Genomic DNA, 27,444 nt, shown 5'->3' on the forward strand with positions numbered 1-27,444 from the left:
ACAGAGGCTGGTTATTGCGATAGAAAGTGTCTGTCACAAGAGCTTGAACAACCGGCGCGGGGCACAAATCCCGGGTCTAACTGTTGCTTACTCCGCCTTGGAGAGATCCAGGCTGCTGTACACCCTGCAGTGCCACTCACCCCTCCTGTCCTTTGCACCAGAGGCCGCCGGGCCGGCCGGCTCACTCCCCCGGTACGCCTGGGGGGCGAACACCTCGTCCAACCCCAGCTGTCCCAGCGCACGCGGCAGACTGGCCGCGTTATCGCTTAGGTCGTGAGCTTTCCCGGGTGTGTGTGTGTCCTGTCCTGTCCTGTGTGTGTGCGTGTGTCCGTCCCGTGTGTGTGTGTCGTGTCCTGTCCTGTCCCGTGTGTGTACGTGTGTCCGTCCCGTGTGTGTACGTGTGTCCGTCCCGTGTGTGTGTGTCCTGTCCTGTCCTGTCCTGTGTGCGTGTGTCCGTCCCGTGTGTGTGTGTCGTGTCCTGTCCTGTGTGTATGCGTGTGTCCGTCCCGTGTGTGTGTGTCCTGTCCTGTCCTGTCCTGTGTGTGTGTGTCCGTCCCGTGTGTGTGTCGTGTCCTGTCCTGTGTGTGTGCGTGTGTCCGTCCCGTGTGTGTGTGTGTCCTGTCCTGTCCTGTCCGTGTGCGTGTGTCCGTCCCGTGTGCGTGTGTGTCCTGTCCTGTGTGTGCGTGTGTCCGTCCCGCGTGTGTGTCGTGTCCTGTCCTGTGTGTGCGTGTGTCCGTCCCGCGTGTGTGTCGTGTCCTGTCCTGTCCTGTGTGTGTGCGTGTGTCCGTCCCGCGTGTGTGTGCGTGTGTCGTGTCCTGTCCTGCCCTCTGTGTGTGTGTCGTCTCCTCTCCGTGTGTGTCCTGCCCTGCCCTTTGTGTGTGTCGTGTCCTGTCCTGCCCTCTGTGTGTGTGTGTGTGTGTCCGTCCCCTGTCCTGCCCTGTGTATGTGTCGTGTCCTGTCTTGCCTTCTGTGTGTGTGTCGTGTCCTCTCCGTGTGTGTGTGTCGTGTCGTGACTTCTCCGTGTCTGTCCTGCCCTGCCCTTTGTGTGTGTGTCCCCTGTCCTGCCGTGTGTGTGTGTGTGTCGTGTCCTCTTCGTGTGTGTCCTGCCCTGTCCCCGTGTGTGTCCCCTGTCCTGTCCTATCCTGAATAGCACCCGGGGAAGAGGGTGCCACGGCGCTGCCGGTGCTCAGAGTTCCCCCCGCCGCCACCTCCTCTTCGGACCCCGCCGCCCTCCTGCTCTGCTCTGCTCTGCTCTGCTCTGCCCGGGGGATCGCGGCCCGGCCCCGGGCTCCCCGGCCGGGGAGGAGCAGGCGGGGGTGTTTCCCGGGCGGGCGAGGCAGCCCCGCGGCCCCTTTAAGGCGAGCCTCTCGGCTGCTCGCTCCGGCCCGCCCCGGCCCCGCCTCCCGCGGCGTGACACGCCGCCCCGCTGGCGAAGCCCCTTTTTAATTGGGGCTGTCAGGCGGCGCCGCCAGCGGCGGCAGCGGAGCGGAGCCGAGCTGAGCCGAGCGGCCGGGGCCAGCAGGCGGGCGATCCCCGTCCGCCGCCGGGGGGCAGGAGAGGGCAGCCGGGGGACGCGGGGCCTTTCCCGTGCAGCCGCCGCCGGGCGCCCCTCCCCGGGCCCGGTGGGCGCACCCCCGTCCCCATGCGAGATCCCCCGTGGGGCGGCTCCCCCCGGGCTCCCATGGCGGCGGCGGTGCCGTGGAAGAGCGTGGAGTGGCTGCAGGAGGAGCTGGAGTCCGGCGGCGGCCGCTCGCTGCTGCTGCTCGACTGCCGCCCCCACGAGCTCTTCGAGTCGTCGCACATCGAGACGGCCATCAACCTGGCCATCCCGGGGCTCATGCTGCGCCGCCTGAAGAAGGGCAACCTGCCGCTGCGCTCCATCATCCCCAACCACGAGGACAAGGAGCGCTTCGCCCGCCGCTGCAAGGCCGACACCGTGCTGCTCTACGACGAGGCCACGGCCGACTGGCAGCAGGACAACGGCGGCCCCAGCTCCGTCCTGGGGCTGCTGCTGCAGAAGCTGCGGGACGACGGCTGCAAGGCCTATTACCTGAAAGGTAAAGGGCAGGGGGCGAGCTGCCTTCCCCCCCCCCCATCCCCGCCTCTCGGGGGGGGGGGCTCTGTGGCGCCCCAGCTCCGTCCGAAGGGGCTTTGCAGGGCCCCCCCGGCAGATTTCATCCCACCCCCCCCAGCTCTTGGTTGTCTCTGAGTCTCCTCGAGACTTGGGGCGGGGGGGACCTGCTCCCCCCACTCCGGGATCTCCCAGGCCATACGCTGCGCCTTTGGCTGGGAGCCCGCATCCTTCCCTCCGCCCGGATTGGCGGCCCCCGTGTTAATCTTCTTACCAAACGGTTCCATGTGCCGGGCTGGCTGGACCTGAGAGCGGCATCTGGCCCCTGGCAGCGGGGAGTCCGCCTCGGCTTCCCCTCCCGCTGCAGAAAAAAAGCTGCCTCCCGCCCCCTTCCGCAGCGGGATTGCTCCCTCCGCAGGGCAGGGTGGGATGGCAGCGTCCTTCCCCGTCACCTCCCTTCAGGATTCCCCCCCTCCTTTGGCACTTTCCAGCCAGCGGCTCCCCATTTGATCCCTGCTGGGAGGCGATAGCTACACCATCGGGCACAGATCTTGAGCAGGTCCTCTGTCCTCAGCTGACCTGGAAGAGTTAGAGCCCCCCGACCCCAGCTTGCCACACTATAGCAGGGCCTTACTGTAAGGCGGTGGAGAGGAGGCAGGGTATTCCTTGGCATGCAAACAGCCCCTTGCGTGGGCACCTTTCCTCTGCCCGCTGGGCCCCAGCGGATGTTTAAAGGCCTGTCTCCGGCTGGTATTCTGGAGTGGCAGAGCAGCTTGCATGATATTTACCCTCAAGCAGATCTGAGTCTCTTCTTCATAGACTAAAGCCTGATTTTGAAGCCTTTTAAAGCAAAGTTCGCCTGAGCAGAGCTTCATTTCCAATCAAAACAGCCCTCGGCTCCCCCTCTCCATCTTGAAATGCCTTGTTCCAGTAAGCGCTGGGGAAGAGGGGCTGTTTCTGGTACTGATACCTTCCCCCTCTGCCTCTGAGACACACGCTCCATTCAGTGCTCCATTATCTACGCTCCATTCATGCACATGCTGGGGGGATACCCGAGAAAATGAAGTTTGCACCCCTGGATTCGCTCTGCAGGCGTGGGAGGCGGGCTTGTGTTCGTTCTCGGAATGAAACGCTCTCGCCTCCTTAGAGTGTCAAGCTGGAGAGCCTGATTTTTATTCCATGTAGCTAATTATCTTCCAACCCTCTCTCAATGTCTCTGAAACCCTCCTTCCCCCTGGCCCTGGCCTGGTCAGCCACCCTCTTTTCCCGCTGTGGTCGCTGGGCGGCAGGGTTGAGGCAGAAATGGGCGAGGGAAGCACAAATGCCATTTTCAACCATTTAAAAACACTTTTTTTTTTTTTTTTTTCCCTGGAGGGAGCCCAGTGAGATGCGGAGGCGGGAGATGATCAGGCTCTTTGGGGTGCATGGCGGGGCGGGGGTGGAGATGCGGATTAGCTGGGGATGGAGCGTTTCCTCCTGTCTCGCATTTTAGGTCGATTAATAACCGAACCGAAGGGCCAGGCCTGCCTGCCAGGCAGGGATCTAGCGCAGCCCTGCCCCTTTCCCTCTTCTGTTTGTCTTAGGGATGAATCAGTCCCTGTTCCCCTCCCCCCATCTCTCTGTAGCGTTATCTGATTAATTCTGTCATTTACTTCCCTCCATAAGCGGGAAGGAACAGCTTTGAAGTTTACTTTTAAGCCATCTTTAATGGCAGGGGAGGAGTTAGGTCTTTCTTCCTCTTTTTTCCTGGGGCCTGGGTGGGAAATGTTTTCAATTAAAATTCCAAGATGGCTTCCCCATGTTGCCTTTCTGGGGGTGGGGTGGGGGGGAGGAGAAGGAGGGGAAGAAAGAGCCCTTTTTCATGAATGGATGTAGCAGGAGCTCTCTTTTTTACTCAATGACCCACCCACAAACCCCACTCACAAAGTTTCCGGGAGGCTTTTGCGGCTGACACCCTTTGTCGGCTTTGGATAATGATGGCTAAACCTCTGCTGATATATATTAAACAGAAAGTAGATTTCCTCTTCTGTTCCTCTCTCTGACAGCCTAAGCCTGGTCCCTGGCGAGGAACTGCTGCAAAACAAGCTGCTTCTCTTTGGTATTTTGTTTATAAAACTAGTCTCTTGTTTCAAACAATTCTGCAGCCAATCGTCCAAAGCAAAGTGTCTGTCTCACCCAGCTTTAGAGGTTGGAATCAGTTGACCCTGCAAAACACACATCATCTTAACTGCTTAAAGTGTCCAGAATCTGATGAAGTGGATCCTACCCATAAAAGCTCATGACCTAATATATAAACAAAATTGTTAGTCTTTAAGGTGCTACGGGGCTGCTTAGGGTTTTGTTTTTTTTTTTTCTAAATGAAGCTGCAGACTGACGTGGCTCCCCCTGAGTCTGATTTTTAAAGCGAAATCACTTATAGGTGGGGATCGAATGGTTTGGCAGCATTTCACTCTCTTTTTGTGGCTTCCTTACATATTAAATAGCACACTAGCTCTTGTCTGAGCCATCTTAAATGGGAAAAGACTTTATGTATACACATCCGAGAACCGAAAGAGATAAAATTATTAGGAAACCAAAATTTACTAGCTCTAATTCTGGTGCAAGCCAGCTCTCGTTCAATGAGTCTCTTACCGTGGATAGTTAAATAGGAAGTGGATTGGTTCCTTTTTCAGTAATTCTGCTACCTGCTCTTATGTTGGGCAGGACTGTACTATACCAGTAGTTCAATTTACTTCTGTGGGACTGTTTGCTGAGTGAATGAGAGTGAAGCTAGAAGCTGCCTCTCAGCATCTGCATGTTCACTGCCCTTTTGCTAGGGAAAAAGTGAGAGCAACCAAAGGAAATTGTATTTTCCCTGGTGTCATCCATTAACTGAAACAAGAATCTCTCCTTTATAAATAGTGAAATGTGTTTTTTTTTCTCTCTCTCCCCCACCCCCTACTCCCACCCTCCCCAGGTGGCTTCAACAAATTTCAGACTGAATACTCAGAGCATTGTGAGACCAACCTTGACAGCTCCTCGCCCAGCAACTCTCCTCCTGCATCTGTCCTGGGCCTTGGCGGACTAAGGATCAGCTCCGATTGCTCTGATGGGGAATCTGACCGGGAGCCGAGCAGCGCCACAGAGTCCGATGGGAGCCCGATCCCGAACAACCAGCCCGCCTTCCCTGTCCAGATCCTACCCTACTTGTATCTGGGTTGTGCCAAAGATTCTACCAACCTAGACGTCTTGGGCAAATACGGTATCAAGTACATCCTGAATGTGACTCCCAACCTGCCAAACATGTTCGAGCACAACGGGGAGTTTAAATACAAGCAGATTCCCATCTCGGATCACTGGAGCCAGAACCTGTCGCAGTTCTTTCCCGAGGCCATTGCTTTTATCGGTAAGTGTTGGACTTCTGCGCTTGGCAGAGCCTCCCGTTAGCAATCGCCACTCGAGAAGGCAGCGAGCCGCTTGTCTGTGCGGGGCTGTAGAAGGGGTGGGTGCGCTTCTCGGATCAGATGTTATACATGTGCCAAGATTGAGGAACCCAAATTGGTTGCTTTGCAGTGTCCAGTCTGAGGTGTACCTTTCGAAGGTACCTCATCTGCGCGGGAGCGATGCTGAGCAAACCAGTCTCTTCTAAGGCATCTGAAGTTGGGTTTCCCACAATGGATTACTTCTAACAATCTCCCCTTCACGGCCTGGTCCTCCATTGCCCCCTACCTTACACGGGTATTTACACCTGTGTAAAACGACTGCACGAGGTGGTGGAGAATCAGAAGCCGGGTATCTTCTGAGTTTGAGAAATGTGGGCTGGCAAGCGATGCTGTGGTTTGACTGGCGGTACCTTTATTGAGGGGAAAAATCAAAGGACCCATCGACGTGGGGAAATTTATGGGTGTAATTGCATGGCTGTAGTTCTGTTGGGGGTGGCAGCCCTTGGGGATGCTTGTGCGCCAGTATAACACAGGGTCTTATATGAGTACAATAATAGCCGTAGAATCATAGGATTGGAAGAGGCTTCAGGAGAGCTCGTACTGATCCTGTTGTTCTGGTAAATCTCCCAGTGTAGGAAAACCCAGAGGCGCTTTTACTAAAGGGTAGCTTTAAGATCCAGGGTAGTGGTTAGTTCTGCGGTAGGCATCTGTTGGGCAGAATGAAAACACACGCTCCTGTGCACATCAGCTATTCAGCGCTGGTCATCGTTGGCCTCGTGACTTCGGATTGACCAGCACACGAAGCTGTCATCCTTCCCACCATTAAAAGGGCAATCGCCTTCTAGCTGTTTGAAGTCACTTGGATATCTGTGGGAGGTGAAATGATCCCCTTGCCTTCATACCATAGCCTTCTTAAGGGACATGGGTGCTTCTGTGTTGACTGAGGCCTTAAATGGAACATACAGTGTTAGGACCAGAGCTGGTTTGTGGCTGTGCTGGAGGAATTAGTTGCCTTTGCAATTTTTTTCCCCTCCCACTTGCTAACTGTGAAAAGCCCTGTGGTTTTGCAAGGGGGTGGGGGGGGCATGCTGTTTCACCTTTCCAGTGGGTGTGTTGGGCTCCTGAAGAGCTGCGGCATTTCAGGTCGGTCTACTACGGTCAGCCTGGGGTTCTGTGAACACCATGCCTGGGTTTGGCCTGTAATGACAGGAAACAGAGGATTACCTCACTTCCTTTTTATAAAACCAGAACTTTAGAACCAGAGCTGCCCTTGGAAAGACACAGGCTGCTGCTCCAGAGACCTTCTGAAATTGCAGCAACACCCTTTTGAAGAGTTAATGCTCCTTCTCTTGGCGTTTTCGCACGCTGATGTGGGGCTCGGAAGTCAAACCTGGCGTTTGTTTTTCATCAGAAGTGTTAGCGTACTTTTTTTGGCTCAGGCTTTGAATAGAGCAGGGTGGGAGGTTTCCTTTCCTCTAGCACCTTATCTCTAACTGCCAAGCTCTAGAGGAAACGACCGGTTTGAAACACTGTTCTGCCCGGAAGTAAACTTTGCCATATATTTTTACGTAAGCAATGTTCTCAGTATTCGTCTCTCTCAATGCTATGATGTCCTGCTCTTCGGGTTCAGAGAGAGACCGTACGCATGTGTTGTTCAAGCAGTTGCAGTAGCTGTGAAGACAAATTACAAATTTTATTAGAAAGTTGCCTTTTCCTTCTGCCACCATGGGCCTTGCTGGATTCTCAGTAACAAAAGTCTTCCTGTAGGCCAGTGTTTCTTCAACTGTGTTCCGGGGAAAACAGGTGTTCCATGAACAACTTGCAGGTGACTTCTTCGTTTTGTTTTTGTTGTATATGTTGGGTTTTTTTGGCTTTTTTTGGCGTCGGACAACAATTTTTTTTGAAGAAATTTTTCAAAAGGTGTTCCAACTAAAAACTTGTATTATTTGGTGTTCCAGGATCTCAGTGTTTAAGAACCGCTGCCCTAGGGAAGTCTGTACCCCAGACTCCACACCTGAAGAATGTCGCTATTAGTAAAGTTCCTCTTTTTCAGAGTTCACTTCAATTAGCACGTGCGGAAAATGCATGTGCTTTTAAAAAAACTAAACAGCTTAGTTTTGCTGTGTGTTGCAGTCCTACAGATCACCATTTTTGCAGAAATGTTGCAGGTCGCATGACTGGTTAGACTTTACAACTCAGATTTAGCACTGGGTGATGAGTGTGAACTGTGAGATGGATGTGGAGTGGGTCGGGGAGCCAGGAATTCTAGCACTGGATGTCTGATTTTGCCACTGCCTCTCCCTGGCCTTGGGCAAGTGACTTAACCATTCAAGTGTCTCCCTTCATTTAGCAGGAAGTTGTAAAACTAATCTCACCGAGGTGGTATAAGCTTTAATTTTTGTTGAGCACGGGGAAGCTGACGTGCGAAGGATGACTGGGAGAGAGGGTTGGGGCGCCTGACTTGTTTTTTTGAGGAGGGAAAACATGGAGTTAAGTCACGTAGCTTCGCTCTGAACTCTTGGAGCATTGCTGATGATGATTTGGTTCTGCAAGTCGGCAGCTGCCATCTGGCCCTGTGCAGGGCGGTGTATTTTTGATACAGAAGTCTAACTGTATTTCTCCGCCTCCCTTGTTTCAGATGAAGCCCGTACCAAGAAATGTGGTATCCTGGTTCACTGCCTCGCCGGCATCAGCAGGTCTGTAACGGTCACTGTTGCCTACTTGATGCAGAAAATGAACTTGTCCCTGAACGACGCCTACGACTTTGTGAAAAGGAAAAAGTCAAATATCTCCCCGAACTTTAACTTCATGGGCCAGCTGCTGGACTTTGAGAGGACTCTGGGCCTCAACAGTCCATGTGACAACCGCTCCCCCAGTGAGCAGCTGTATTTCACCACCCCCACCAATCACCTGTTCCAGCTGAACACCTTGGAGTCCACATGAAGGGGATGGGAACTCAAGCCTTGAATAGCTTCTCTTGAGCATTTCAAATATTAAAAATATATGTATCTTGCCAGGCAGCCTTGAAAGAACTGGTTTCTCCAGAGAGAGAGGTGCCTGATTGCTGCTTTAAAAAGGCTAAGGCCATTTCTTAGTGTCCCGATGCTAATCAAAGCGGATCTAAGAGTAGAGTCTCTTTATGGGCGTTATTTAATAAGGGGGATCTCGTGGTGTTCCAAGTGCAGCTGTTACCAGCAATAACTGCTTTCTTGGCTGTGTTGAGACTGGTGAACCACAGGCACTTCCAGAAACGCGCGCGCAGCTACCTGTGTGGTAGGTTGTCGTGGAAAGTAGAGGAGACATACGCACTTGGCAACCTTGAACAAAAGGCATTGGCCCAAGACACTTTTTAAAACTCACCTTTACTTTTTTTGTTTTTTTTTTTTAAAGGTAATCTTACTCTGAGTCTTGGGCTGCAGCTGGTTTTAAATATGTAAGTTCTTGACTGTTTGTACAGATGAGGTTGCACAGCCAGTATTTTATTCTGTCCTTGTTTGTTCTTTTAAAAAAAAAATCAAATGTTTATATTGACCAAATGCATTTTGCACACTTTGTGAAGCCTTGAGACATCCTGGCATAGTACTGGGAACACCAGAGAGAGAGGGCCATGCTACCGCTGTTGCTAGCATCTGGTAGGAAGCTTTGTTGTTTGAGAAGGCCGGTTGGTCTTCACCTCTCTGCCACTTCCATGCTCACAATCACACACTCTCTGCACTGAATCAGCCAAGGTGACTAAACCGCAAGCTTTTTTTTTTTTTAAAATCCTTCCCCCTCCCTGAACCATCGCCAAAAAACACTGCTGTTGCCTCCAGCATTGGAAGAAGCATATTTGAGGCTTGCGCCATCGGTTGACCCATGATCAGCGCCACCCCTCTGCCTAAAATCATTCCAGCTTCCGAGGTAAAGAAAATTACTTGTGACGTTGGCACTTATCTCTCCCGCTGAATTCTCTGGTGTGTGGGAGGAGGAATCCAGTGCTTACTGCTATTCCAAAAGACTGGAGCAAAGCTTTTACAGCAGGCTGCTGTTGTGGGGTCCTGCACAGACCATGGAAGGAGAGTGGAAATGGGTGAAATAAGGATGGGAGCGTTGTAAAAACCGGCAAATTTTGAGCCTCTCGGCACATTCGACGAAAGTTCCGATGGGTTTCCTTCTTTTTCAAGTAACTTTTTTGCCGTGCCTTCTAGACCGAGAAGAGTTATGAACGTTTCTGGCTAAAGGTCTCGTACGCTGGAGAAGTGTGGTACTAACGTCTGGGAGGCGGGCAGAACGGATTTGGAGGTTTCTTTTATTGGCTACAATGTAGTCCTCCCTTTCTCCTCACCGCCTCGTCCACTAGAACTCTCGTGTAACTGAAACAAACAAGAAGAGAAAGCCACGGAATTTTTTCTAAACATCCAGGGTTTTGTACTTTTTTCCAAAAAAAAAAAAAAAAAAAAAAAGAGAGAGAGAGAAGAAAAAATCCTCCAGATGAGGAATGTTTGACGCTGTCCCACCATGGTGTGTGTTTGTTTCTTTTTTTGGTTAAAGATGTTACTGAAATGTTGGCATGACTTTTTTTTTTTTTTTTTTTCCTTTTGGTCAGTTGGTTGTGTGTTTTTTTTCATTTTTTAACAATGTTGGGCTCGTGGGTCATCCGGGAAGAGCGAATGGGGATGTGTAAGTGTGGCTGAAAGTGAGTGAGCAAACAGACTATCCTAATTGCATTTTACCTCATGGAGGAACTTTTTTTTTCTTCAGGGATTTTAGACAGGTGTATCTGAATTGCAGTACAGCTAAGCTGGCTTATAAAGGCTTCTTGTGCTGTAAGTGGTCTGTCTTCTTTAAAGGAAAAAAAGATGCATCCTCTCAGACAAACGGGAGCTTGTTAACGAGGGATGGTTTTTTGCTTTGAGTTATGAAGGTAAATTACTGACCCTATATATACTGAACCAATATTGGGACTTCTGTTTATATTGCAAATAAATATTATTTTTTCTTTAAAAATCATGCTTTTTCTGTCCAGTGCTTGGCCAGTCAGTGACACATGTCTTGTGTAAGGCTGGGCTGCTCTCTTATCCCTTTATCTGGCCTGTTTTTAGCCTCCTTTGCCTGAATAGTGCTTTTTCAGCTACGTACAAGTGTGGGATTCGGTTTCGTGCATAGTGTAATGTTTGAGATCTTGCAAGAATGGGGCGGTGGGGAGGCATGATTATATCAAGGAACAAGGACCATCAGGAGTTGGATACTGGTTTTGACACCCAGGCACGGCCACAGCAAACATCGCTATGTTCGCAAGGCGCATGAGGCTTGGAGAGACACCCGGCCTTCGCTGGGGACGTCCGCAGTGGATGTAAAGGGGCTGCTTTCAGTGAAAAGTAGAGGTAACTTAGGGGCTGAGGCTGAGCAACAGGTCAATTGGAACTGCAGGTGGGCTGCGTTTCAGAGGATGTGGTCCATAGTTTCTTGGCTACTTGGGATGTTGAGTGTGAGATGAAATCAGGAGCTGGGGGAGGGCAGCTTGAAACCACTGCGTGTATATGTCTAGTAACAGCCCTTTTGTAAGGGCAGAACCCTGCTTTGGCTCATAACCCCTTGTTACAAGTTCTATGACATGGAACGATTTCCAGGGTCTATGCTTTGATGCATGCTTCAGATTCGTGCCTTGGGCTGTGCCTTCGTTCTGTCCTGGACAGGTTGAACCTCTGTCATCCAGCAACATCCGTAATCCGGCATGATTTTAGTGAGTTGGATGACCGCTCCTGGGTGCGGCCAAGTTTCCTATGGTCCCATAAAGTTTTACAGCCAGCAGTCCTGGCTCTCAGTGTGCTGTGCTGTTATTAAGCTGTAAGTGAGCCCTAGATGTCTTCTAAGAGCCCGGTAGGCAGTGGAATTGTTGGTAATGCTGTTAGGCAGTATTGACCTCCTATAGTGCGGCAATTTCTCTTGTTCGGCACCAGTCAGGTCCCCAGGGTGTCAGATGACAGAGGTTCAACCTGTATTCCATAAAGAAAGTGGTAGATGGGGTCTTCACTCTGGCCTGATGTCTTTCTGTTCCTCTTGGCTACGGATGCTAACGCAGTCTTGGTTTGATCCGTAGCCCAAAGGAAGTCAAAATGCACAGCAAGGAGCCTATTTCGCTTCTCATTCTAGATACCTCTCCATTGAAGAGGTGCTTCTTTATTAGCAGAGATGTTTGGATTTTATTACAGGCCAGTCCCTCTTTTGAGCCCATCCAAAAAGTTTGGCTAGAAGGTACATAAGAACGGACATACTGGGTCAGACCAAAGGTCCATCTAGCCCAGTATCCTGTCTGCCGACAGTAGCCAATGCCAGGTGCCCCAGAGGAGGTGAACCGAAGACAATGATCAAGCGATTTGTCTCCAGCCATCCATCTCCCGCCTTTGACAAAAGGCTAGTCACCATACCTTACCCCTTGCTAATAGCCATCTATGGACCTAACCTCCAAATATTTATGGAGCTGTTTTTTAAACTCTGTTAGTGTCCTGGCCTTCACAGCGTCCTCTGGCAAGGAGTTCCACAGGTTGACTGTGCGCTGTGTGAAGAAAAGCTTTCTTTTATTAGTTTTGAACCTGCTACCCATTAATTTCCTTTGGTGTCCTCTAGTTCTTATATTATGGGAACAAGTAAATAACTTTTCTGTATTCACTTTATCCACACCATTCATGATTTTATATACCTCTATCATATCGCCCCTCAGTCTCCTCTTTTCTAGACTGAAAAGTCCCAGTCTCTCTAGCCTCTCTTCATATGGGACTCGTTCCAAACCCTTAATCATTTTAGTTGCCCTTTTCTGAACCTTTTCTAATGCCAATATGTCTTTTTTGAGGTGAGGAGACCACATCTGCACGCAGTACTCAAGATGTGGGCGTACCATAGTTTTATATGGGGGAAGTAAGATATTCTTTGTCTTATTTTCTATCCCTTTTTTAATTATTCCTAACGTCCTATTTGCTTTACTGACTGCCGCTGCACACTGCGTGGATGTTTTCGGAGAACTATGCACTATAACTCCAAGATCCCTTTCCTGATCTGTTGTAGCTAAATTTGCCCCCATCATATTGTATGTATAATTGGGGTTATTTTTTCCCAATGTGCATTTCCTTACGCTTACCCACATGAAATTTCATTTTCCATTTTGCTGCCCAATCACTCGGTTTGCTGAGATCTTTTTGAAGTTCTTCACAGTCCGCTTTGGTTTTGACTGTCCTGAACAGTTTGGTGTCAGCTGCAAACTTTGCCACCTTACTGCTTGCACCTTTCTCTAGATCACTGAGGAATAAGTTGAACCAGATTGGTCTCAGGACTGACCCTTGGGGAACGCCACTAGTTACCCCTTCCATTGTGAAAATTTACCATTTAATTCCAAAGGTAGCTTTGGTTGGAGGAGAAAAAGGAATCAAACTCTCTCAACATTGTGCAGTAAAAGGAATGTCTTTGTCTTAATACCAAACTCCAGTTCCCAAAGATGTGGCAAGAAATCTTAAGTGGCATTGCAAGGAGTAAGAGAAATAACTGAGAAGTAAGCACTGTCTAGTAGCATCTGGGAATGGTTAAATTTGGAAACTTTCAGACTACCGCTCCTTTTAGGCAAGCTGTAGATTGTTTTGTTGAATTGGGTTATCGCCGACAAAGTTTTCATGTGGTTCTTATTTGGGTGAAAAGTTGAACCTTTCTGCACAGAAGTACCCATCCAAGCAACACTAGTGTGAAAGGGGAAGTGAAACTCGCAGTTGAGTTCTTTTGTCCCAGCTGAGAAAAATGCAAAAAAGCAGCCAGTTTTTATTTCTTTAATATTCCTTCTGTTTCAGTTCCACTGGGTAGTAACTAATTTACTGGGTTTTAATCCTTTCTGTGGATAAGATTCCCAAGGACAGATTGTTTTGTTTGCTTTTTTTTTTTTTTTCCGCTCCCCTCCTCGTAACTGGGGAGCTCCCCTCCCGACCCGCCACCAATCTCTGATGCTGCGGTGTAGCGTGAGGTTACTACGCAGAAGAGCAACCCGGTCAGGATCGATCTTCCAGAATTTGATTTCATGCATCTGGTAAAGATGCATAAAATAGATGCGTCTGGGGCTGGCGATCAACCCCTGTACACCTCGCTGTCTCAAGGAGTAGGGGTATCAAGGGAAGTAATGTTCCCATTGACCTTCCTTGGTAAAGACAGGTGAGTCCGATTTCTGATATGTCGATTCTAACCACGCAATTGCCAGAGTTAGATTTGCCTATTCTAGAATCCCAGGGCTGGAAGGGACCTCAGGAGGCCATCGAATCCAGCCCCTAGCCTAAAGCAGGATCAACCCCAACTAAATCGTCCCAGCCAGGGCTTTGTCAAGCCAGGACTTAAAAACCTCTAGGGGTGGAGAATCCACCACCTCTCTAGGTAACGCCTTACAGTGCTTCACCACCCTCCTAGTGGGAGAGTTTTTCCTAAGAGCCAGCCTACACCTCCTGCTGTGTGACTTTCAGTCAGTCACTGTAGAGAACAGCCTCTCTCCATCCCCTTTTGATCCCCCGCTTCAGGAAGTTGAAGGCTGCTATCAAATCACCCCTCATTCTTCATTTCTGCAAACTAAATAAGCCCAGATCCCTCAGCCTCTCCCCATAGGTCATGTGCTCCAGCCCTGTAGTCATTTCATGGCCCTCCACTGAACCCGCTCCAATGCATCCACATCCTTTCTGTATTGTGGGACCCAGAAGTGGACACAGTACTCCAGATGTGGCCTCATCAGAGCTGAATAGAGGGGAACATAAGCTTCTCTAGATCTGCTGGAAATGTTCCTCCTAATGCACCCCAATGTGCCATTAGCCTTCTTGGCTACAAGGGCACACTGTTGACTCATATCCAGCCTCTCATCCACTGTAATCCCCAGGGCCTTTGCTGCTGTACTACTACTTAACAAGTCAGCCGCCAGCCTGTAACAATGCTTGGGATTCTTCCATCCCAAGTGCAGGACTCTGCATTGTCTTTGTTGAACCTCATCAGATATCTTTTGGCCCAATCCTCCAATTTATCTAGGTCACTCTGGACCCTACCATCCAATGTATCTACCTGTTCCCCTAGCTTAGTGTCATTCCCAAATTTGCTGAAGGTGCAATCCATCCCCTCATCCAGGTCATTAATAAAGGTGTTGAACAATACCGGCCCCAGAACTGATCCTTGGGGCATCCCACTTGAAACTGACTGCCAACCAGACATTGAGCCATTGATTGTTACCCACTGGGCCCAACCATCTAGCCAGCTTTCTATCCACCTTACAGTCCATGTATCCAATCCATACTTCCTTAACTTATGGGCAAGAACATTGTGGGAAACTGTATCAAAAGCTTTGCTAAAGTCAAGGGATATCACATCCGTTGACTTCCCCATGTCCACAGATCCAGTTACGTTCCCACAGAAGCCAATCAGATTGGTCAGGCACCACTTGCCCTTGGTGAATCCATGCTGACTACTCTTGATCACTTTCCCTTCTTCCAAGTGCTCCAAAATGGATTCCTTGAGGATCCCCGCCACGATTTTTCTGGGCACTGAGGTAAGGCTGCCCAGTCTATAGTTCCCTGGATTGTCTTTCTTTCCTAAAATCGTAGATCTGGCCGAAAGCTGAAGAAAAGTGAACCATTGCATTTTGTTTACCTTCCCTAATGTGTCCCGATAGCAGACAGCTTCCTGTGCAATGAAAATCCACCTATTGATTTAAAGGCTTGTTTGTGTTTCAACAACTGAAATCCATCTTGTACGTACGGGAAAACTTAAAGGTCCATCTTCCCTCATCCCTGTTTTAATTATAGGGCATAGCAGTTCTTGTGGAAGATAGGAAGCCGTATATAAGCATAAATGAGGCCCACAGGGGTGCAGAACAGGTACTAACGGGGTTATATTCTCTTGGATCTGGTTTTCTCTTTCCTACAGCACTGGTGGGTAGGATGCAGTTTAATAATAGCATTTAGTGCCAGCCACGTGAGCTGGCTTTCACAGTAGCTTGATTGCGGCTGTCTGGAACAGTGCAGATGCTATTTTAATCTCAAGAAATTGTATTCACTTAACGTCTGTGAAACAAGCTGCGTTGCTCCTGAAGGGCTGGAGCTCGCAACACCCCACCCTCTAGAAATTCACCATCACCTGCAGCCATGTTACCGGTACGGGGCGTGAAAAGGTCCTTTTGCCGAAGTTCTGAAATTGTTTGCATCCCTTTCTCCTGCTTGTCGTATCTCGCAGGGCTCTCAGAAGGACCTTTATCTAAATTTCTCTAGTCCTGAGAGGGAAGCCCAGACCTAGCCGGGCATGTTAAGGAATGGTGGGGGTTCTGCCCCTTGTAACAGGGGATTTGCACTGGATGTCTTAGAGATGATAATGCCGGCAGGAGAAAAGAACTGAAAGCAGCTAGTGAGCGAGACAGAGCCCTACGAGCTGCAGGGATGTGGGGCAGTCAGCCCAGGATTATAAGAGAAGTAGAAAAGCCTGATTAAATGATTTCCATTTCTCCTGCCTGCTCTTGGATGAGCCCCCAGGCCTGCTCGGTAGCAAAGCAGGGGGTTTAGGCCTGAGGGAGAGAAATGCCTTTGTCGTGTTTCACGCCCACCAGGGAGGGCTTCTGGATGAACAATTAGCCTCAAACAACTCCTAGTGTGTCCTTACACAAGGTGGGGGCTTGTGTGACGAAAGCTGGGTCAACCCCAATGAGGAAATGCCCCATCAGCTAGGTTCAGCTGTGATGTAGCAATCACTGGGGTATGGGAAGGGGAAATTCCACCCACAAGTTGCAGGCCACCTATCCCCATTTTTATGTGCTAGGAGGCTACCGGGCTGGCTTCATATGGGCATCCCTGCACCAGCAGGTTGCTTTCCATACCCCTGCCTCGAGGCTGCCTCAGAGATCCAGGGGGGCGTAGGCCACTTCTGGCTTTTGAGGCCCCTCGCCATAAAAAAAAAAAAAAAAAAGACCCATTATAACAATATAAAGCACTAAGAAAGTGAGATGTTTTGTATATTAACAATCCAGAGACTTTCCATGCAAATACACTAATTGTTGAGAGAGGGCCATGAAAACAAGTTGCAGAACTTATCGAACGCCAAGAACTTTAATAGTATCTAAACTTGAGCCTCTCCACCCTTTGAACTTGAGATGGAGGCAGAATGGCCCTCCTGCCTCTCCTCCACCCTTCACGTTGACCCTCTCAGTTTCCAGCCAAGAAACAGCAGGAAGCTCTGAAATTAGGCTGATAGGAGCCCCTGTCAGTCCATCAGCAGAGATAGTTAAAAACAGGTTGGATAAATGTCTAGCAGCAATGATCTAGATGAAGCTTAGTCCTGCCATGAGGATTGGGGGGTGGACTTGGTGACCTCTTGAGGTCTCTTTCGGTTCTAGGCTACGGTTACCCTACAGCGCTCTGTTGACAGAAGTCGCCATCGGAAGAGATTTCCGAGCAAAACTTCTGTTGCCAGACTGGTCCCACACACAAGTCAATGGGAAGAGGGCATCTGCTCTGTCAACAGAGTGGCTGGACTGCTCGGCTGGTCTCTTAACAAAACAGGCATTTGGAAGCATGTGGATGCCCTGTCTGTCAAGAGAAGGCCCCCTCAGAGCATCCACCTGGCTTTTTTGTCATGGCTGAGAGGCAGAACGTTGCTGGAGAAAGGGCTGAGCTTTGTCAACACCCTTTTGACAAAACGCATTTTGTATGTGGCCATTCCAGCGGATTTGTCGGCAAAACTCGCTCGTGTAACCATAGCCCTAGGGCTCTATGAGGCTGTGTTCCATCCCACGAGAAGAAAAGGGGCTCTGAGCTGTGGCATTTTTAAATGGCTTTCCGCAAATCTTATGTGACACCTCCTCGCGGGGCACCACCTCTCTTTCAAATCCCCCATGCCCCTTGTGGATTCTCAGACTTCAGTAAGTTCAACCAAATGGCTCCTCAAGAAAAATGTGAGAAATCTGGGGTGTTGGTTTAAAAACAATCCCTCCAAAACAAATTGCACTGCTTTGGTTAGTATGAAAATATGGGGGCCATCTAGCATTTGGGTGACCTCTGTTACTTGATGAGAACAGGGGCCTAGAGAAGTGGGTTGGTAGACAGATTAGGTGTCATCCCAGGTTGCTCTGCCAACTCTCCAGAATTATCCTCGAGTCTCCAGGAATGAAAGATCATTCTTTAAAGATTATGTCACATGATGCACCCTCTGGGCCTATGCCCAACCAAAACTGGCAACCCTAGTCCTGCAGGCGGGAAGTCCCAGAGAGTAGTTTGGCGTTGGGGTAAATGATTAAAATGGCAGGATGGGAACATGAAGAGCAACATATGGGCCGGGGTCATGTAGAAGGGAGACATAAGTTCTGTCAAACCTGTACCTCCCAGCTAGTCCACTGTTGGCCAGGCTCCCTCAAGCAGCTGTGTTAGCCGGGGTGGGGGATAGGTTGCAGGGTAGAGGCCCTTATCCTAGACCATGAGCGGATGCACTGAAAACACAGCTTTATGGTAGAAGTCCCAGCTTAATCTGAAGAGGCTGGCGTATCCTGGTCTATCCCCTACTCCCTCCATGCAAGCAAACTCCTGGCTATGGACTGAGCTCTTAGCTTATCTCCACTGGCCAGAGGTGTGGGGTACGCACTTCTTACCATTGACTTCAGTGGGGCCGAGATTTCACTCCGAAGTCCCTCGTTCCTCCTGAATACCACAGGCGTTTGAAGTGCTTTCTAATAGCAGCGTAGGCTCGGCATTTGCCTCCTGCCTTATGGCCCAGAGAGAGAGACATGCAAGCAAAGTGAACTCTTACAGCATTAAACCTCACTTGCCCGTGTAGATTTCCAGGACAATAGCATCGCTACAACTTCAGTTGAGCAAAAATAGGTCGGCTACGGTCTTGCAAATGCGAAAGCCCATAAATAATTCAGCTCATCAACACATGGCTGTATTAATAGCCCACTGGCGCACGCTTAGCGAGTGGTATGGTCGGCTGCTTGAAAAGGCCAGGTGGGGTGTAACAGAGGACTGACTGACTGACCGTTCTGACGGACAACGAGCCTGGACAGGTGCTTTGGCACTGTCTGATTTTGCAGTGTTTGGGACTCTCTCGGGGTCTGCCGTGCCGGCTGGCAGTGCAAGGCCAAGGCAGCAGGCCCAGGGCGCCTGTGCCCGCAGCCGAACGGCTCTCCCTGTTCCACCGAGCAAGGTGTCTGTGAGGACACCATGTTGGTGACGCCTGACAATGGAGGCGGTGCATTGATCAGGGATGGGGCACTTTGCCTCGGGGGGAGAGAAAAGTTGGGGCTATTTCCTGCAGGGGGCATGGAATGAGATGGTGACACTTGTAGGGGCTGCGGGGGTGCGGGGGTGGGACAGTGTCCGGAGGGTGGGATGGACTACGGCTAGAAAGGAGGAGGATGGTATTGCCAGGAGGTGGCAGTGATGCAGGTAGCAGGGTGCCGGTGACAGCAATAGACAGGAACTGGCACCAGTGAACATTTAGCACGTACTACATTGGATACTTCTTATTGTTTTACTGGGGGATCTCAAAGCTGGGGTAAGCCCTGCAGTAACACCAGGTGGGTGCCTCAGTTTCCCTGGGCACAGCATCAGTGCATAGTGGTGATGGTAATTTTGGCAACACGCAGGCAATAGCTCTCCCTGACCTTCATAAGCTCGGCAATCGGGTGACACGTTTGTTCCCTGGGAAACGGGACAGCCTGGCTGGTTGGAATTGGAACCGGGCTGGTGAGCGGGACAGTCTAGTTTGGCTGGAGAGGGAGGCAGGAGGATCAGGGCCCCGGCACTGGGACCCCCTCTGGGCCCCTCTCCCAAAGATGGATGGTGCTGACGGCTTCTGGTTTCCGGGCTGACAAGTCTGTTCCACGCTGTGTCCCTGTCGCCAATAACCCCTCTGTTCTCCCTGCTGAATGGGAGCCTGCTCTGACTGCGACTGGGGTGCAGGGCCCGGTGACCCCCCACCCATCGTGGCATCAACGCCCTAGCCCGGCTTCACCACTGCGTGCACTTTTAATGGCCCGGTTGGCGGTGCTGATGGGAGCCACCAGCATTCCCCAGGTGTTCCCCCCTAGAGCCCCCCCACCGACTGCAGGCCTGCCCGGAGCTCCGAACCCCTGTGCCCCTGCAGGGCTTGTGACCGGTGCGTCCCATGCACGAGCCTTCTTGGAGGTCTCATTCAGCGGCTGCCCTCCCTGGCAGGGGTTCGCCTGTACGAGGTCAGAGGCTGAGCTAAGGTGGCAGCAGGACAAGGCTCCACGTGCAACCAAGCCTTGAAAACGAGGCCAGGAGGGAAGAGTATAATTGGGAGCCCAAATGAAGGAGAATTCAGCCCAGTGAATTCTTGCCTCTCCCCAGCAGCTGCTCCGAGTCCCAGTGCTGATTAGTTGCCATGGTGCTTAGGAGGCAATAAAAGCTCTTCTGAATTTGCTGGAGTGAGGCTGTCTGGCTTTCCTCCACCTGCAGCTGGCTGGGCGCCTTCCCCGCAACTTGCAAACATACTTGTGTTGCTGTTCTCCCCTGGCCCCAGGTAATTCCTGCCCTTCTGTGCCAGCAGCCCGGCGCACAGCGGCCCGCCGGCTCTTAGCCTCTGGCGAGGGGTAAAGCTGGAGGAGACCATCGGAGGGGGACAACTGGTGCAGATGTGACCGCCCGCAGGCGGACGTAGGGTTGCCGAGTTTGAGAAGACGGGGATCTGTATCGGTACCTGCCAGCTCACCTTGCATAGTGTATATAACACCAAGGGAGTTAGTTGGTAGATGCTGACACAGATACGTGCTCGCTCAGGAGGGGCCTCTTTTTTTGGAAGTTCACACACGGTAACCCTGGGCAGACGGGAGTTTGGGACCTCTGGGGCTTAGTGCAGGCGCTGCTGTAGTTTGAGCTATAAGCCAGCTGGCTCCCAGCTCAGGCCATGGAGGGGACGCCTTCTTGCTCAGTGTGAGAGGTCTAGGTGCTGCTCCGTGGGACGGTGACCCACTTTCTTAGATGTGTGGGAGTTACATGTGTCCCCTTAGCTGAGGCAGAACCTCCCAAGCTTCAGAGACCCAGCTGCCATCCCAGACAAGCCCCACTTGTAACCACCCGCAGGCAGCCGCGCAGCTGGGACTGCCGGCGCTTAGGCCATAAGCCACTACAGCTTGGGTTAGGAGCCAGTTAGCGCTCGGCGGAGGAGACGCGCCCTTTCGCCGTGTCATGGTCTAAGTGGCGCTCCATGGGACAGCAACCCACACCCAGCAGGGGTGTGAGTTACACTGGGCCTTCGCTCTCCCGAACGGTCAGCCCCCACCCCGAGCACCGTGGCCGTTTGAGACCCGGTGGCTGCTCTGCCTGAGGCGACGTGTTCGAAATTTGGCATGAGGCGGGGCTGAGCGGAGGAGCGGGGAGCCCCAGGCAGCACGGCCGGGCAGACCTGGGGGTGGCGCTTTTCCCTCCATCGCTTGTGTTTGCTTGGGCTTGCTGCGCCTCCGGGGGGGCGCTGTGTGTGGCTGGGCCCCAGGGGGAACTCACCTCACCCCGTAGTGCGTTGGAGCCCCTTGGGTGCAGGGGAACCGGCCGTACTGACCCTGATAGGGTCGTATGACAGGGCCCTTAAGAACAGACGTCCTGCAGGTCCTGCCTGGCCAGAAAACCCATGGGGGCCTCTTGCTGGTGGCGGGCTCTTGGCCTCGCCTCAGCTCGGGTTGCGTCTGAAGAGTCCTTTGCCTGCATTCCCGGTGGGCGAAGCCCTTGCTGAGTGTCGAGGGCGGAAGCCTCCAAGGCAATGGCTGGGGAAGAAGGTGCCATTCGGGCCGCTTGAGCTTCACCGCGCTTGCTGCGCCCGGCTCCCCGTTGTACGTAAACTCTTGGATGGAGAGTTCAGCCTGGGAAGTGTGGCCAGCGGGTGGGGCCTCGCGATGCCTGAGTTTTACTCCTCGGTAGCTGGGGCAAATTGACTGACTGCACTGTGCCTCGGTTTACCTCCCAGGGAAGGCGCCGCTGCCAAGTCTGGGAGAGCTCCATGTCTGCCAGGCGACGCATGCTATGGAATGGGACTGTGAATGGATGTCCCGTTCCTTTCCAGACTGCAGCGAGGCCTTGTGGCCGTCACCCAACCCCAGAAACGGCGGAATCCTCCCAGTGGCTTGGTGGGCGGAGCCAGAGCACCCTGGTCCCACCCCCCAGGGATTGAAATGCAAGGCAGGATGCGCCAGAGGTGGGGCATGGAGCTCATTAAAGGGGCAGCCCCGGAGATCAGGCACTGAATAGCCCTGGCCAGACCAGCAGCCTGGCCAGACCGGTTGGCCGGCCTCCGTGACCCGACCCCTGCTCTTTGCTTACTGCTCAGAGGGCCCCAGTTTACTTGAGTCCCCCTGACCTGCTGTGGGATCTCTACTAGGAAGGCCCAGACCTGCCCAAGTCCTCGGACCAGCTGGCTGCCGGCTACCCAGAGGTCACGGACCTGCCCGAGTCTCCAGACCTGCCACCTACCCGGAGGATTTGGACCTGCCCGACTTCCCGGATGACCCTGAATGGGACCCCTCGGCAATGGAGGCAGTAAGCCCGGCGGTCAGTGAGTTACGTCCTGGATCCCCACTGACTGTCAGCTAGTAATGGCTCCTGTTAGGGCCCTGGCCTGGGGTGCAGTCAAGAGAGGGGACCTGTGTCCCCTCCCGCTCCCCACAGAGCAGCAGCCCTCTGCATTGCCAGGCACACACTGACTTGTTCGTTGGCCTGCTGCTCCGCCCCACCCCACCCCGGGGGAGGGTATGTACTTACAGCTCGCCTGCCCTGCCCAGGTAAAGGGGCGCTGACTAGGCTCCCCCTGGGCAGCTCCGAGACTGTAGCCAGGTGCTATGGCTTTTCCTCCGCCCAGAGGGGCGAAGCCCTAACACACAGACCCTGCCCTGTTCTCTCCCTCCTTGGCTTCCTTGGCCGGCTCCTCTCCAGGCATCAGAAGAAACTCACACGGCTGAGTCCCTGTGAGCCCTGCATTAAAATGAAGGAGCTGTAAAAGCGCGAGCCATAAATATTTTACTGATGTCCCACAAGTGAAGCTTTTTTGGCAGGACTGGCTTCAAATCAGCACTAAGCTATTAGCTGGGGAAGTGAGGGGGAAATGGTCTAAGGACTTCGTCCTGAATATTTATGGCTTTGAAAGGAAAGATTTCTTCTCTGCCATTTCTTCCGAGTATCAATTAAACATTGAGCTCAGGTATTGCTGGGGTGGGGAACAGGTTAATCCATCTAGGGAGCAGACTGGCTCAGCTGTTTATTTCTAAGGCACGCGGTCGGCTCGTGAATCCGAGGGGATGCTTGAGGTACAAAATAGCGGCACAGCTGAGAGTGGGAATAATAACCTATTGTTCTTCACCCCAAAGCTTTACAGACTCTGCAGTGTATAGACAAGCATCAATTCATCAGCGGCTGAAATCATATCTCCAGCTCGCAAGACAAGGGATGAAAAACCAGCCACACCTCGTGGTATGTTTGGGGAAGGTTTCCAGCCAGTCTGGATTACCACTTACACCTGGGTTCTTTGGGAGGATGAGTGCTCGTGCGGAGATGCAGTAATCTGGTGTTGGGCTAATCCCTCACTACTTTACAGGATGAGAGCTGGCTGGGTCAAAACTTCAGCAGGTGACTTACAGGGAAAACCCAGGTCTGCGGGTGGAGGATTAGTGAATGTTTGGGCAGCATGAGGCTGTTCGGTGGTAGGAAAAGGCACTTTGGAAAACTGGGGGTCTCCTCCTTTGCGGGGGACATAGGATACGTCCAGACTCGGCAGAAGATTGACCCAGGCAGGGTCGACCTTTTGGAGTTTGGTTTTGTGCACCTGGTAGTGACGCGTTCAGTCAAACCATCTGGGGTCAGCCGTCGACCCCTTCACTCCTCAATCTCGCGAGGAGTAAGGGAGGCCGATGGATGCGTTTTTCCTGTTGGCCTCTGAGGACAGCTGGGTAAGTCAATTGCAAGTAGGTCAGTTCTAGCTATGCAATTGCCAGAGCTAGAATTGCATATTTGCAATTGACTTACCTGCTTGGCATAGACCACGCCTAAGACCCTGGTCACTTCTGGGCCATTGGAGTTCCAACAACAAGCTTTGAAAGACTCTAAATTCCTGCTTGGACTGTCTGACTGACCTCTGCCCACCTGCCCTTGTAATTTCTAATGGGATCCTTCATCTGCTGCCCTACAGCTCTTGGGCAGAGTTGCTGTGCACTGCCAAACAGCAGCTGAATTCCACCCCAGAGGTGGTTGCATTTCATTAGCAGGCAACGTCATCCATTACGTGTCCCTCACTTACTTCTGAGGGCATCAATGAATGTTTATAGAACATTTGTTCTCCAAGGCATGCAGAAAAGCAAAGTATTGCAACTGAGAAGGGCCTTGTTTTTGTTGATTATTCGCAGATAAATTGATCTGCACTTAGCAAAGGGCGTTTGTATGGGACTAGGTCACCAGCAGGATTGATGATGCTTGTTAGAAGCTAGGGAGTGGACACCATCAGCTGTGAGCGGCTTCTGAGTTTCCAGTACAGCCAAAGGTCTTCCCTGACAACTGCACAGTTCCTCTTGGCTGTATTTAAAATGCGATGAAAGACGTATCTGCTTAACGTGGGGTTTATGCGATGGGGAACCTGTCGGTGGGGTGGCGGGCAGTCTGATTTGGTAACCTTACACATTCCTATGCAGAGCAGGATGGAAATGGATGAGGTTGCTGCAAATTGAGGACCAAGGTGCAGTCCACACGGGAGAAGCATGCAGAAGATAGCTGGTGAAGGAACAGAGCACCAGGAGAGGAGGAGGCAACAGGGCAGGTTCCCTTCCCCGTCCCACCCTCTTTACTCATGACAGAAGCATCTGTCTTTTGGAAAGCCACTTGCTGGACCTCTTGCAGCTGTAATATGGTAGCTCTGGGATTTGCTCAGCACTCAGGTTCTCTCTTCTTCCTGTTTCCAACTGTTGCCCCAAAGACGGACCCTTTGGGATTTTAGAAACGTGCATCTTGGCTTTTTTCTATGCCTGCGTGGAAGCTCCATTTTAGAGCACTGACCTTCTAAACCAGGAGCTGGGAGTTCAAGCACCTAGGGGCAGGCTAGATAAATATCTCTCAGGGATGATGTAGATGGTGCTAAGTCCTGCTGTGAGGGCACAGGATGGACGCTGACGACCTCTGGAGGTTCCTTCCAGTTCTAGTGTTCTGTATTTGTAGCTAAGCCATTCCAGGGAGACCACAGGTACACTATGTTTCCAAGTTTTACCATTGCTTCCGGTACCCCTGTCTCCAGGTTTGTTTTGTTTGGTGGGGTTTTATTTTTTTTGCACGTGGGAATTGCCATAATAAAACGCTCAACTGAGCTGAGGGAGTTAGCTGGGTCTGTGTCAGGGGTCAGCAGCCTGTTAGAGGCAGAGTGCTGGATCTGAGCCTTTTGACCTCTATGTATGGCCAGAGAGCCAGCGATACTTTTTTAAAGTCACTAGTAGTCCTCCTAACAACACTTTCATTCTTAACTACATGAAGATGCCGTGCTTGGCCATTTAGGAGGTGGTTGGTAGCGTTAACTGGTCTTTTGTTAATCCACAGGCTTTGCACAAGCTCCCAGCTGCCTGGGGGGAAGAAGGGAGGGGCCGAGCTCCCACCACGTGTGCCAATGAAAATCAGCTCACGCACCACTTTTGGTACCTGTGCCGGGGGTTGCTGAGCCCTGGGCTAGGCTTTGATGGCAATGCTGGAGAGAGGCTCGAAGGATTACAAGGTTTTGGGTTCCATCTGCGCTTCCTGAGAGTGGGGGTGGATTTGGGTTTAGGGGGTTGAACTGAACCTGAATAAAGATAACGGGCAATTGTGAATTTTGGGTCCAGATTCAGAACCACCTTGCCTCAGAGCCTGGGATTTGGGTTTGGGTCCCTTCCCTGCGCCCCACGAATGGTGCAGCCAAAAGACATGAATCCGGAGGGAGGTTTGTAGTGCAGCTCCGAGAACGAAGGTTTATCAGTTTTTGGTTGCGTCTGCCTGCTTTCCCTTTGGCTGGGAAAATCTGATCTTGTGATGTGATTTCCTTCCCTGAGGGTCTGATTGTGTCACACCTGGGCCACGGCTACACGGTAGGGACCGTGCCAGTGTAGCTGCATTGCTGTAACCTCAGATTGTAGACCCAGTTTGCAGCAACAGAAGGGTCAGTGGATAGGTTGCCAGGAGTATTCTTCCATTTGTGGCTACACTGAGAGCCAGGGTGGCAAAGTAACCTCCATTTTAAGTGTCACCCAAAGAGCCTGGCTCAAGGTCTACTGATGTCGTCTGGAAGTTTCCTACTGACTTCAGGAGGTTTTGGATCGGGACCGCAGAGAGCAAAGGGGAACTGCTTTGGGCCGTTGCAAATGAGACGTCACCGACCCTTTGTTTACGACTGTTGTCGCAATGACACCAGGGGCAAACAACCATAGACTTCAGTGGGAACTGGAGTGGCTCCCGTGGGTGCCAGTTGTCCTTCCCTGCACGTCCCCTTTTCCCACCCATGGTAGCTGGGGTTCCATTTTTGTTTCTTTTCATCCAACCCAAACAAGATGTAGGCCTCAGTCCTTGTCCAGTCTGCGGTCGGCCTTATAATCACCCCGTCTTGTAGGTTGGAGCTACCTACCCTGTATCCGAATATCCCACTCAGCTTGCTGCCAGCTGGAAATCCCCACATCTGGCTTGAGATCCATTCATTCATTCCCCGAATAGCTTTCTCTCTCATGGGATGGCTTCTGGCTGCTGAGACAGCTCCAGCCTGTTCTGACGGGCGTCCTGTCTGCCACGAAGCTGTTTGCCGCTTCCTCTGCCTCTTGTTTCGTGTGGGAGCTGTTTTGTCTTTCCTAACTTTGCTGACTGAAATGCGTGCCGAGACTGCTGCCCAAACAAGCACCGTGAGCGCAGCTCAGTGGAGAAATTCCCCAGCGATTATTTACATCTCTGTAACATGCTTCAGTTGCTAATGAACATCGCCCACAGTTTGGCTGGGAGATGGGGGTGGGGGGCCCGGGGGAGGGTTGTTACTGGAACCTGGAGAAGGCACAGTGCTTTGCTTACTTGGTAAGCATCCAGAAATGGATTCACACATCAGGGGTACTCGCTTTGGGGTAATTTCATTGATTTCAACTGCCCCACAATAATTCTTGGAGGAGACCTTTCAGAAACACATACAAATTTGATTTACAAATCATCAGTGATGGATGATCGGTAGTTTAAAACTAACAAAAGGAAGTTTTTCTTCACACGTTACAGGGTCGGCCTGTGGAACTCCTGGCCAGAGGAGGTCGTGAAGACCAGGGATTGAATAGGGTTCGGAAAAGACCTAGATCAACTCTTGGAGGTTAGGTCCATCAATGACTATTAGCCAGGATGGGTCAGAATGGTTTCTCTAGGCTCTGTCTGTCGGAGGTTGGGAATGGATGACAGGAGGGAGATCATCTGAGGATACCTGTTCTGTTCACTCCCCCTGGGGCATGTGGCATTGGCCACTGTTGGAAGACAGGATACTGGGCTAGATGGACCTTTGGTCTGACCCAGTGTGGCCGTTCTTATGAGAATCCACCATGACCCTTGGTACTATTTTCCAGTGGTTAATCACTTTCACTATGAAAAAAACCCACATACCTAATTTCCAGTCTGATTTTTGTCTACGTTCAACTTCTGGCAATTGTATTGTTAGATATTTCTCTGCTAGTCTGAAGAGCCCATGACTTAAAACTCCATGCAAGTTCTCATGGCATGTGATCAAGCCTCCTTTGATTCCTTCCTCTGTGTTAAGCTAAATAGATTGAGCTCCTAGACTGGATCACTGTAAGACAGGGTTTCTAACTCTTGAGTCATTCGTCTGGGTCTTCCTCGTACCTTCTCCAGCTTATCCAAATCCTTCTTGAGCTGTGGACACCAGCACTGTAATCTGTAACAAAAGAGGTGCTGGGCTCATCAATTGTTTTAATTTCATAATGGATGCAGTGAGCCCAGA

The 27,444-nt window shown here is 51.4% G+C and overlaps 1 protein-coding gene across 2 annotated transcripts in view; it reads left to right on the top strand.

Annotated features, from left to right (window-relative positions):
• The first annotated feature begins 768 nt into the window (after positions 1–768).
• Positions 769–27,444, top strand: part of DUSP7 (dual specificity phosphatase 7) — a 47,852-nt gene continuing 21,176 nt past the window's right edge. Inside the window, exons 1-5 of one of the 2 annotated variants that reach the window (XR_012647004.1) lie at positions 769–2,057; positions 5,028–5,456; positions 8,132–9,993; positions 21,850–22,019; positions 22,832–22,934. Coding sequence is in view for 1 of the 2 variants with exons in the window: in XM_075005675.1 (XP_074861776.1) it covers positions 1,643–2,057; positions 5,028–5,456; positions 8,132–8,436 (1,149 nt within the window). In the remaining variant the exon portion in view is untranslated. Of the gene's footprint in view, positions 2,058–5,027; positions 5,457–8,131; positions 10,449–21,849; positions 22,020–22,831; positions 22,935–27,444 lie in introns of those variants that run through there. The other variant, XM_075005675.1, reaches the window with a different exon arrangement.

Source organism: Carettochelys insculpta, chromosome 11 (assembly GCF_033958435.1).
Source record: "Carettochelys insculpta isolate YL-2023 chromosome 11, ASM3395843v1, whole genome shotgun sequence".
Lineage (NCBI taxonomy): Eukaryota > Metazoa > Chordata > Testudines > Carettochelyidae > Carettochelys > Carettochelys insculpta.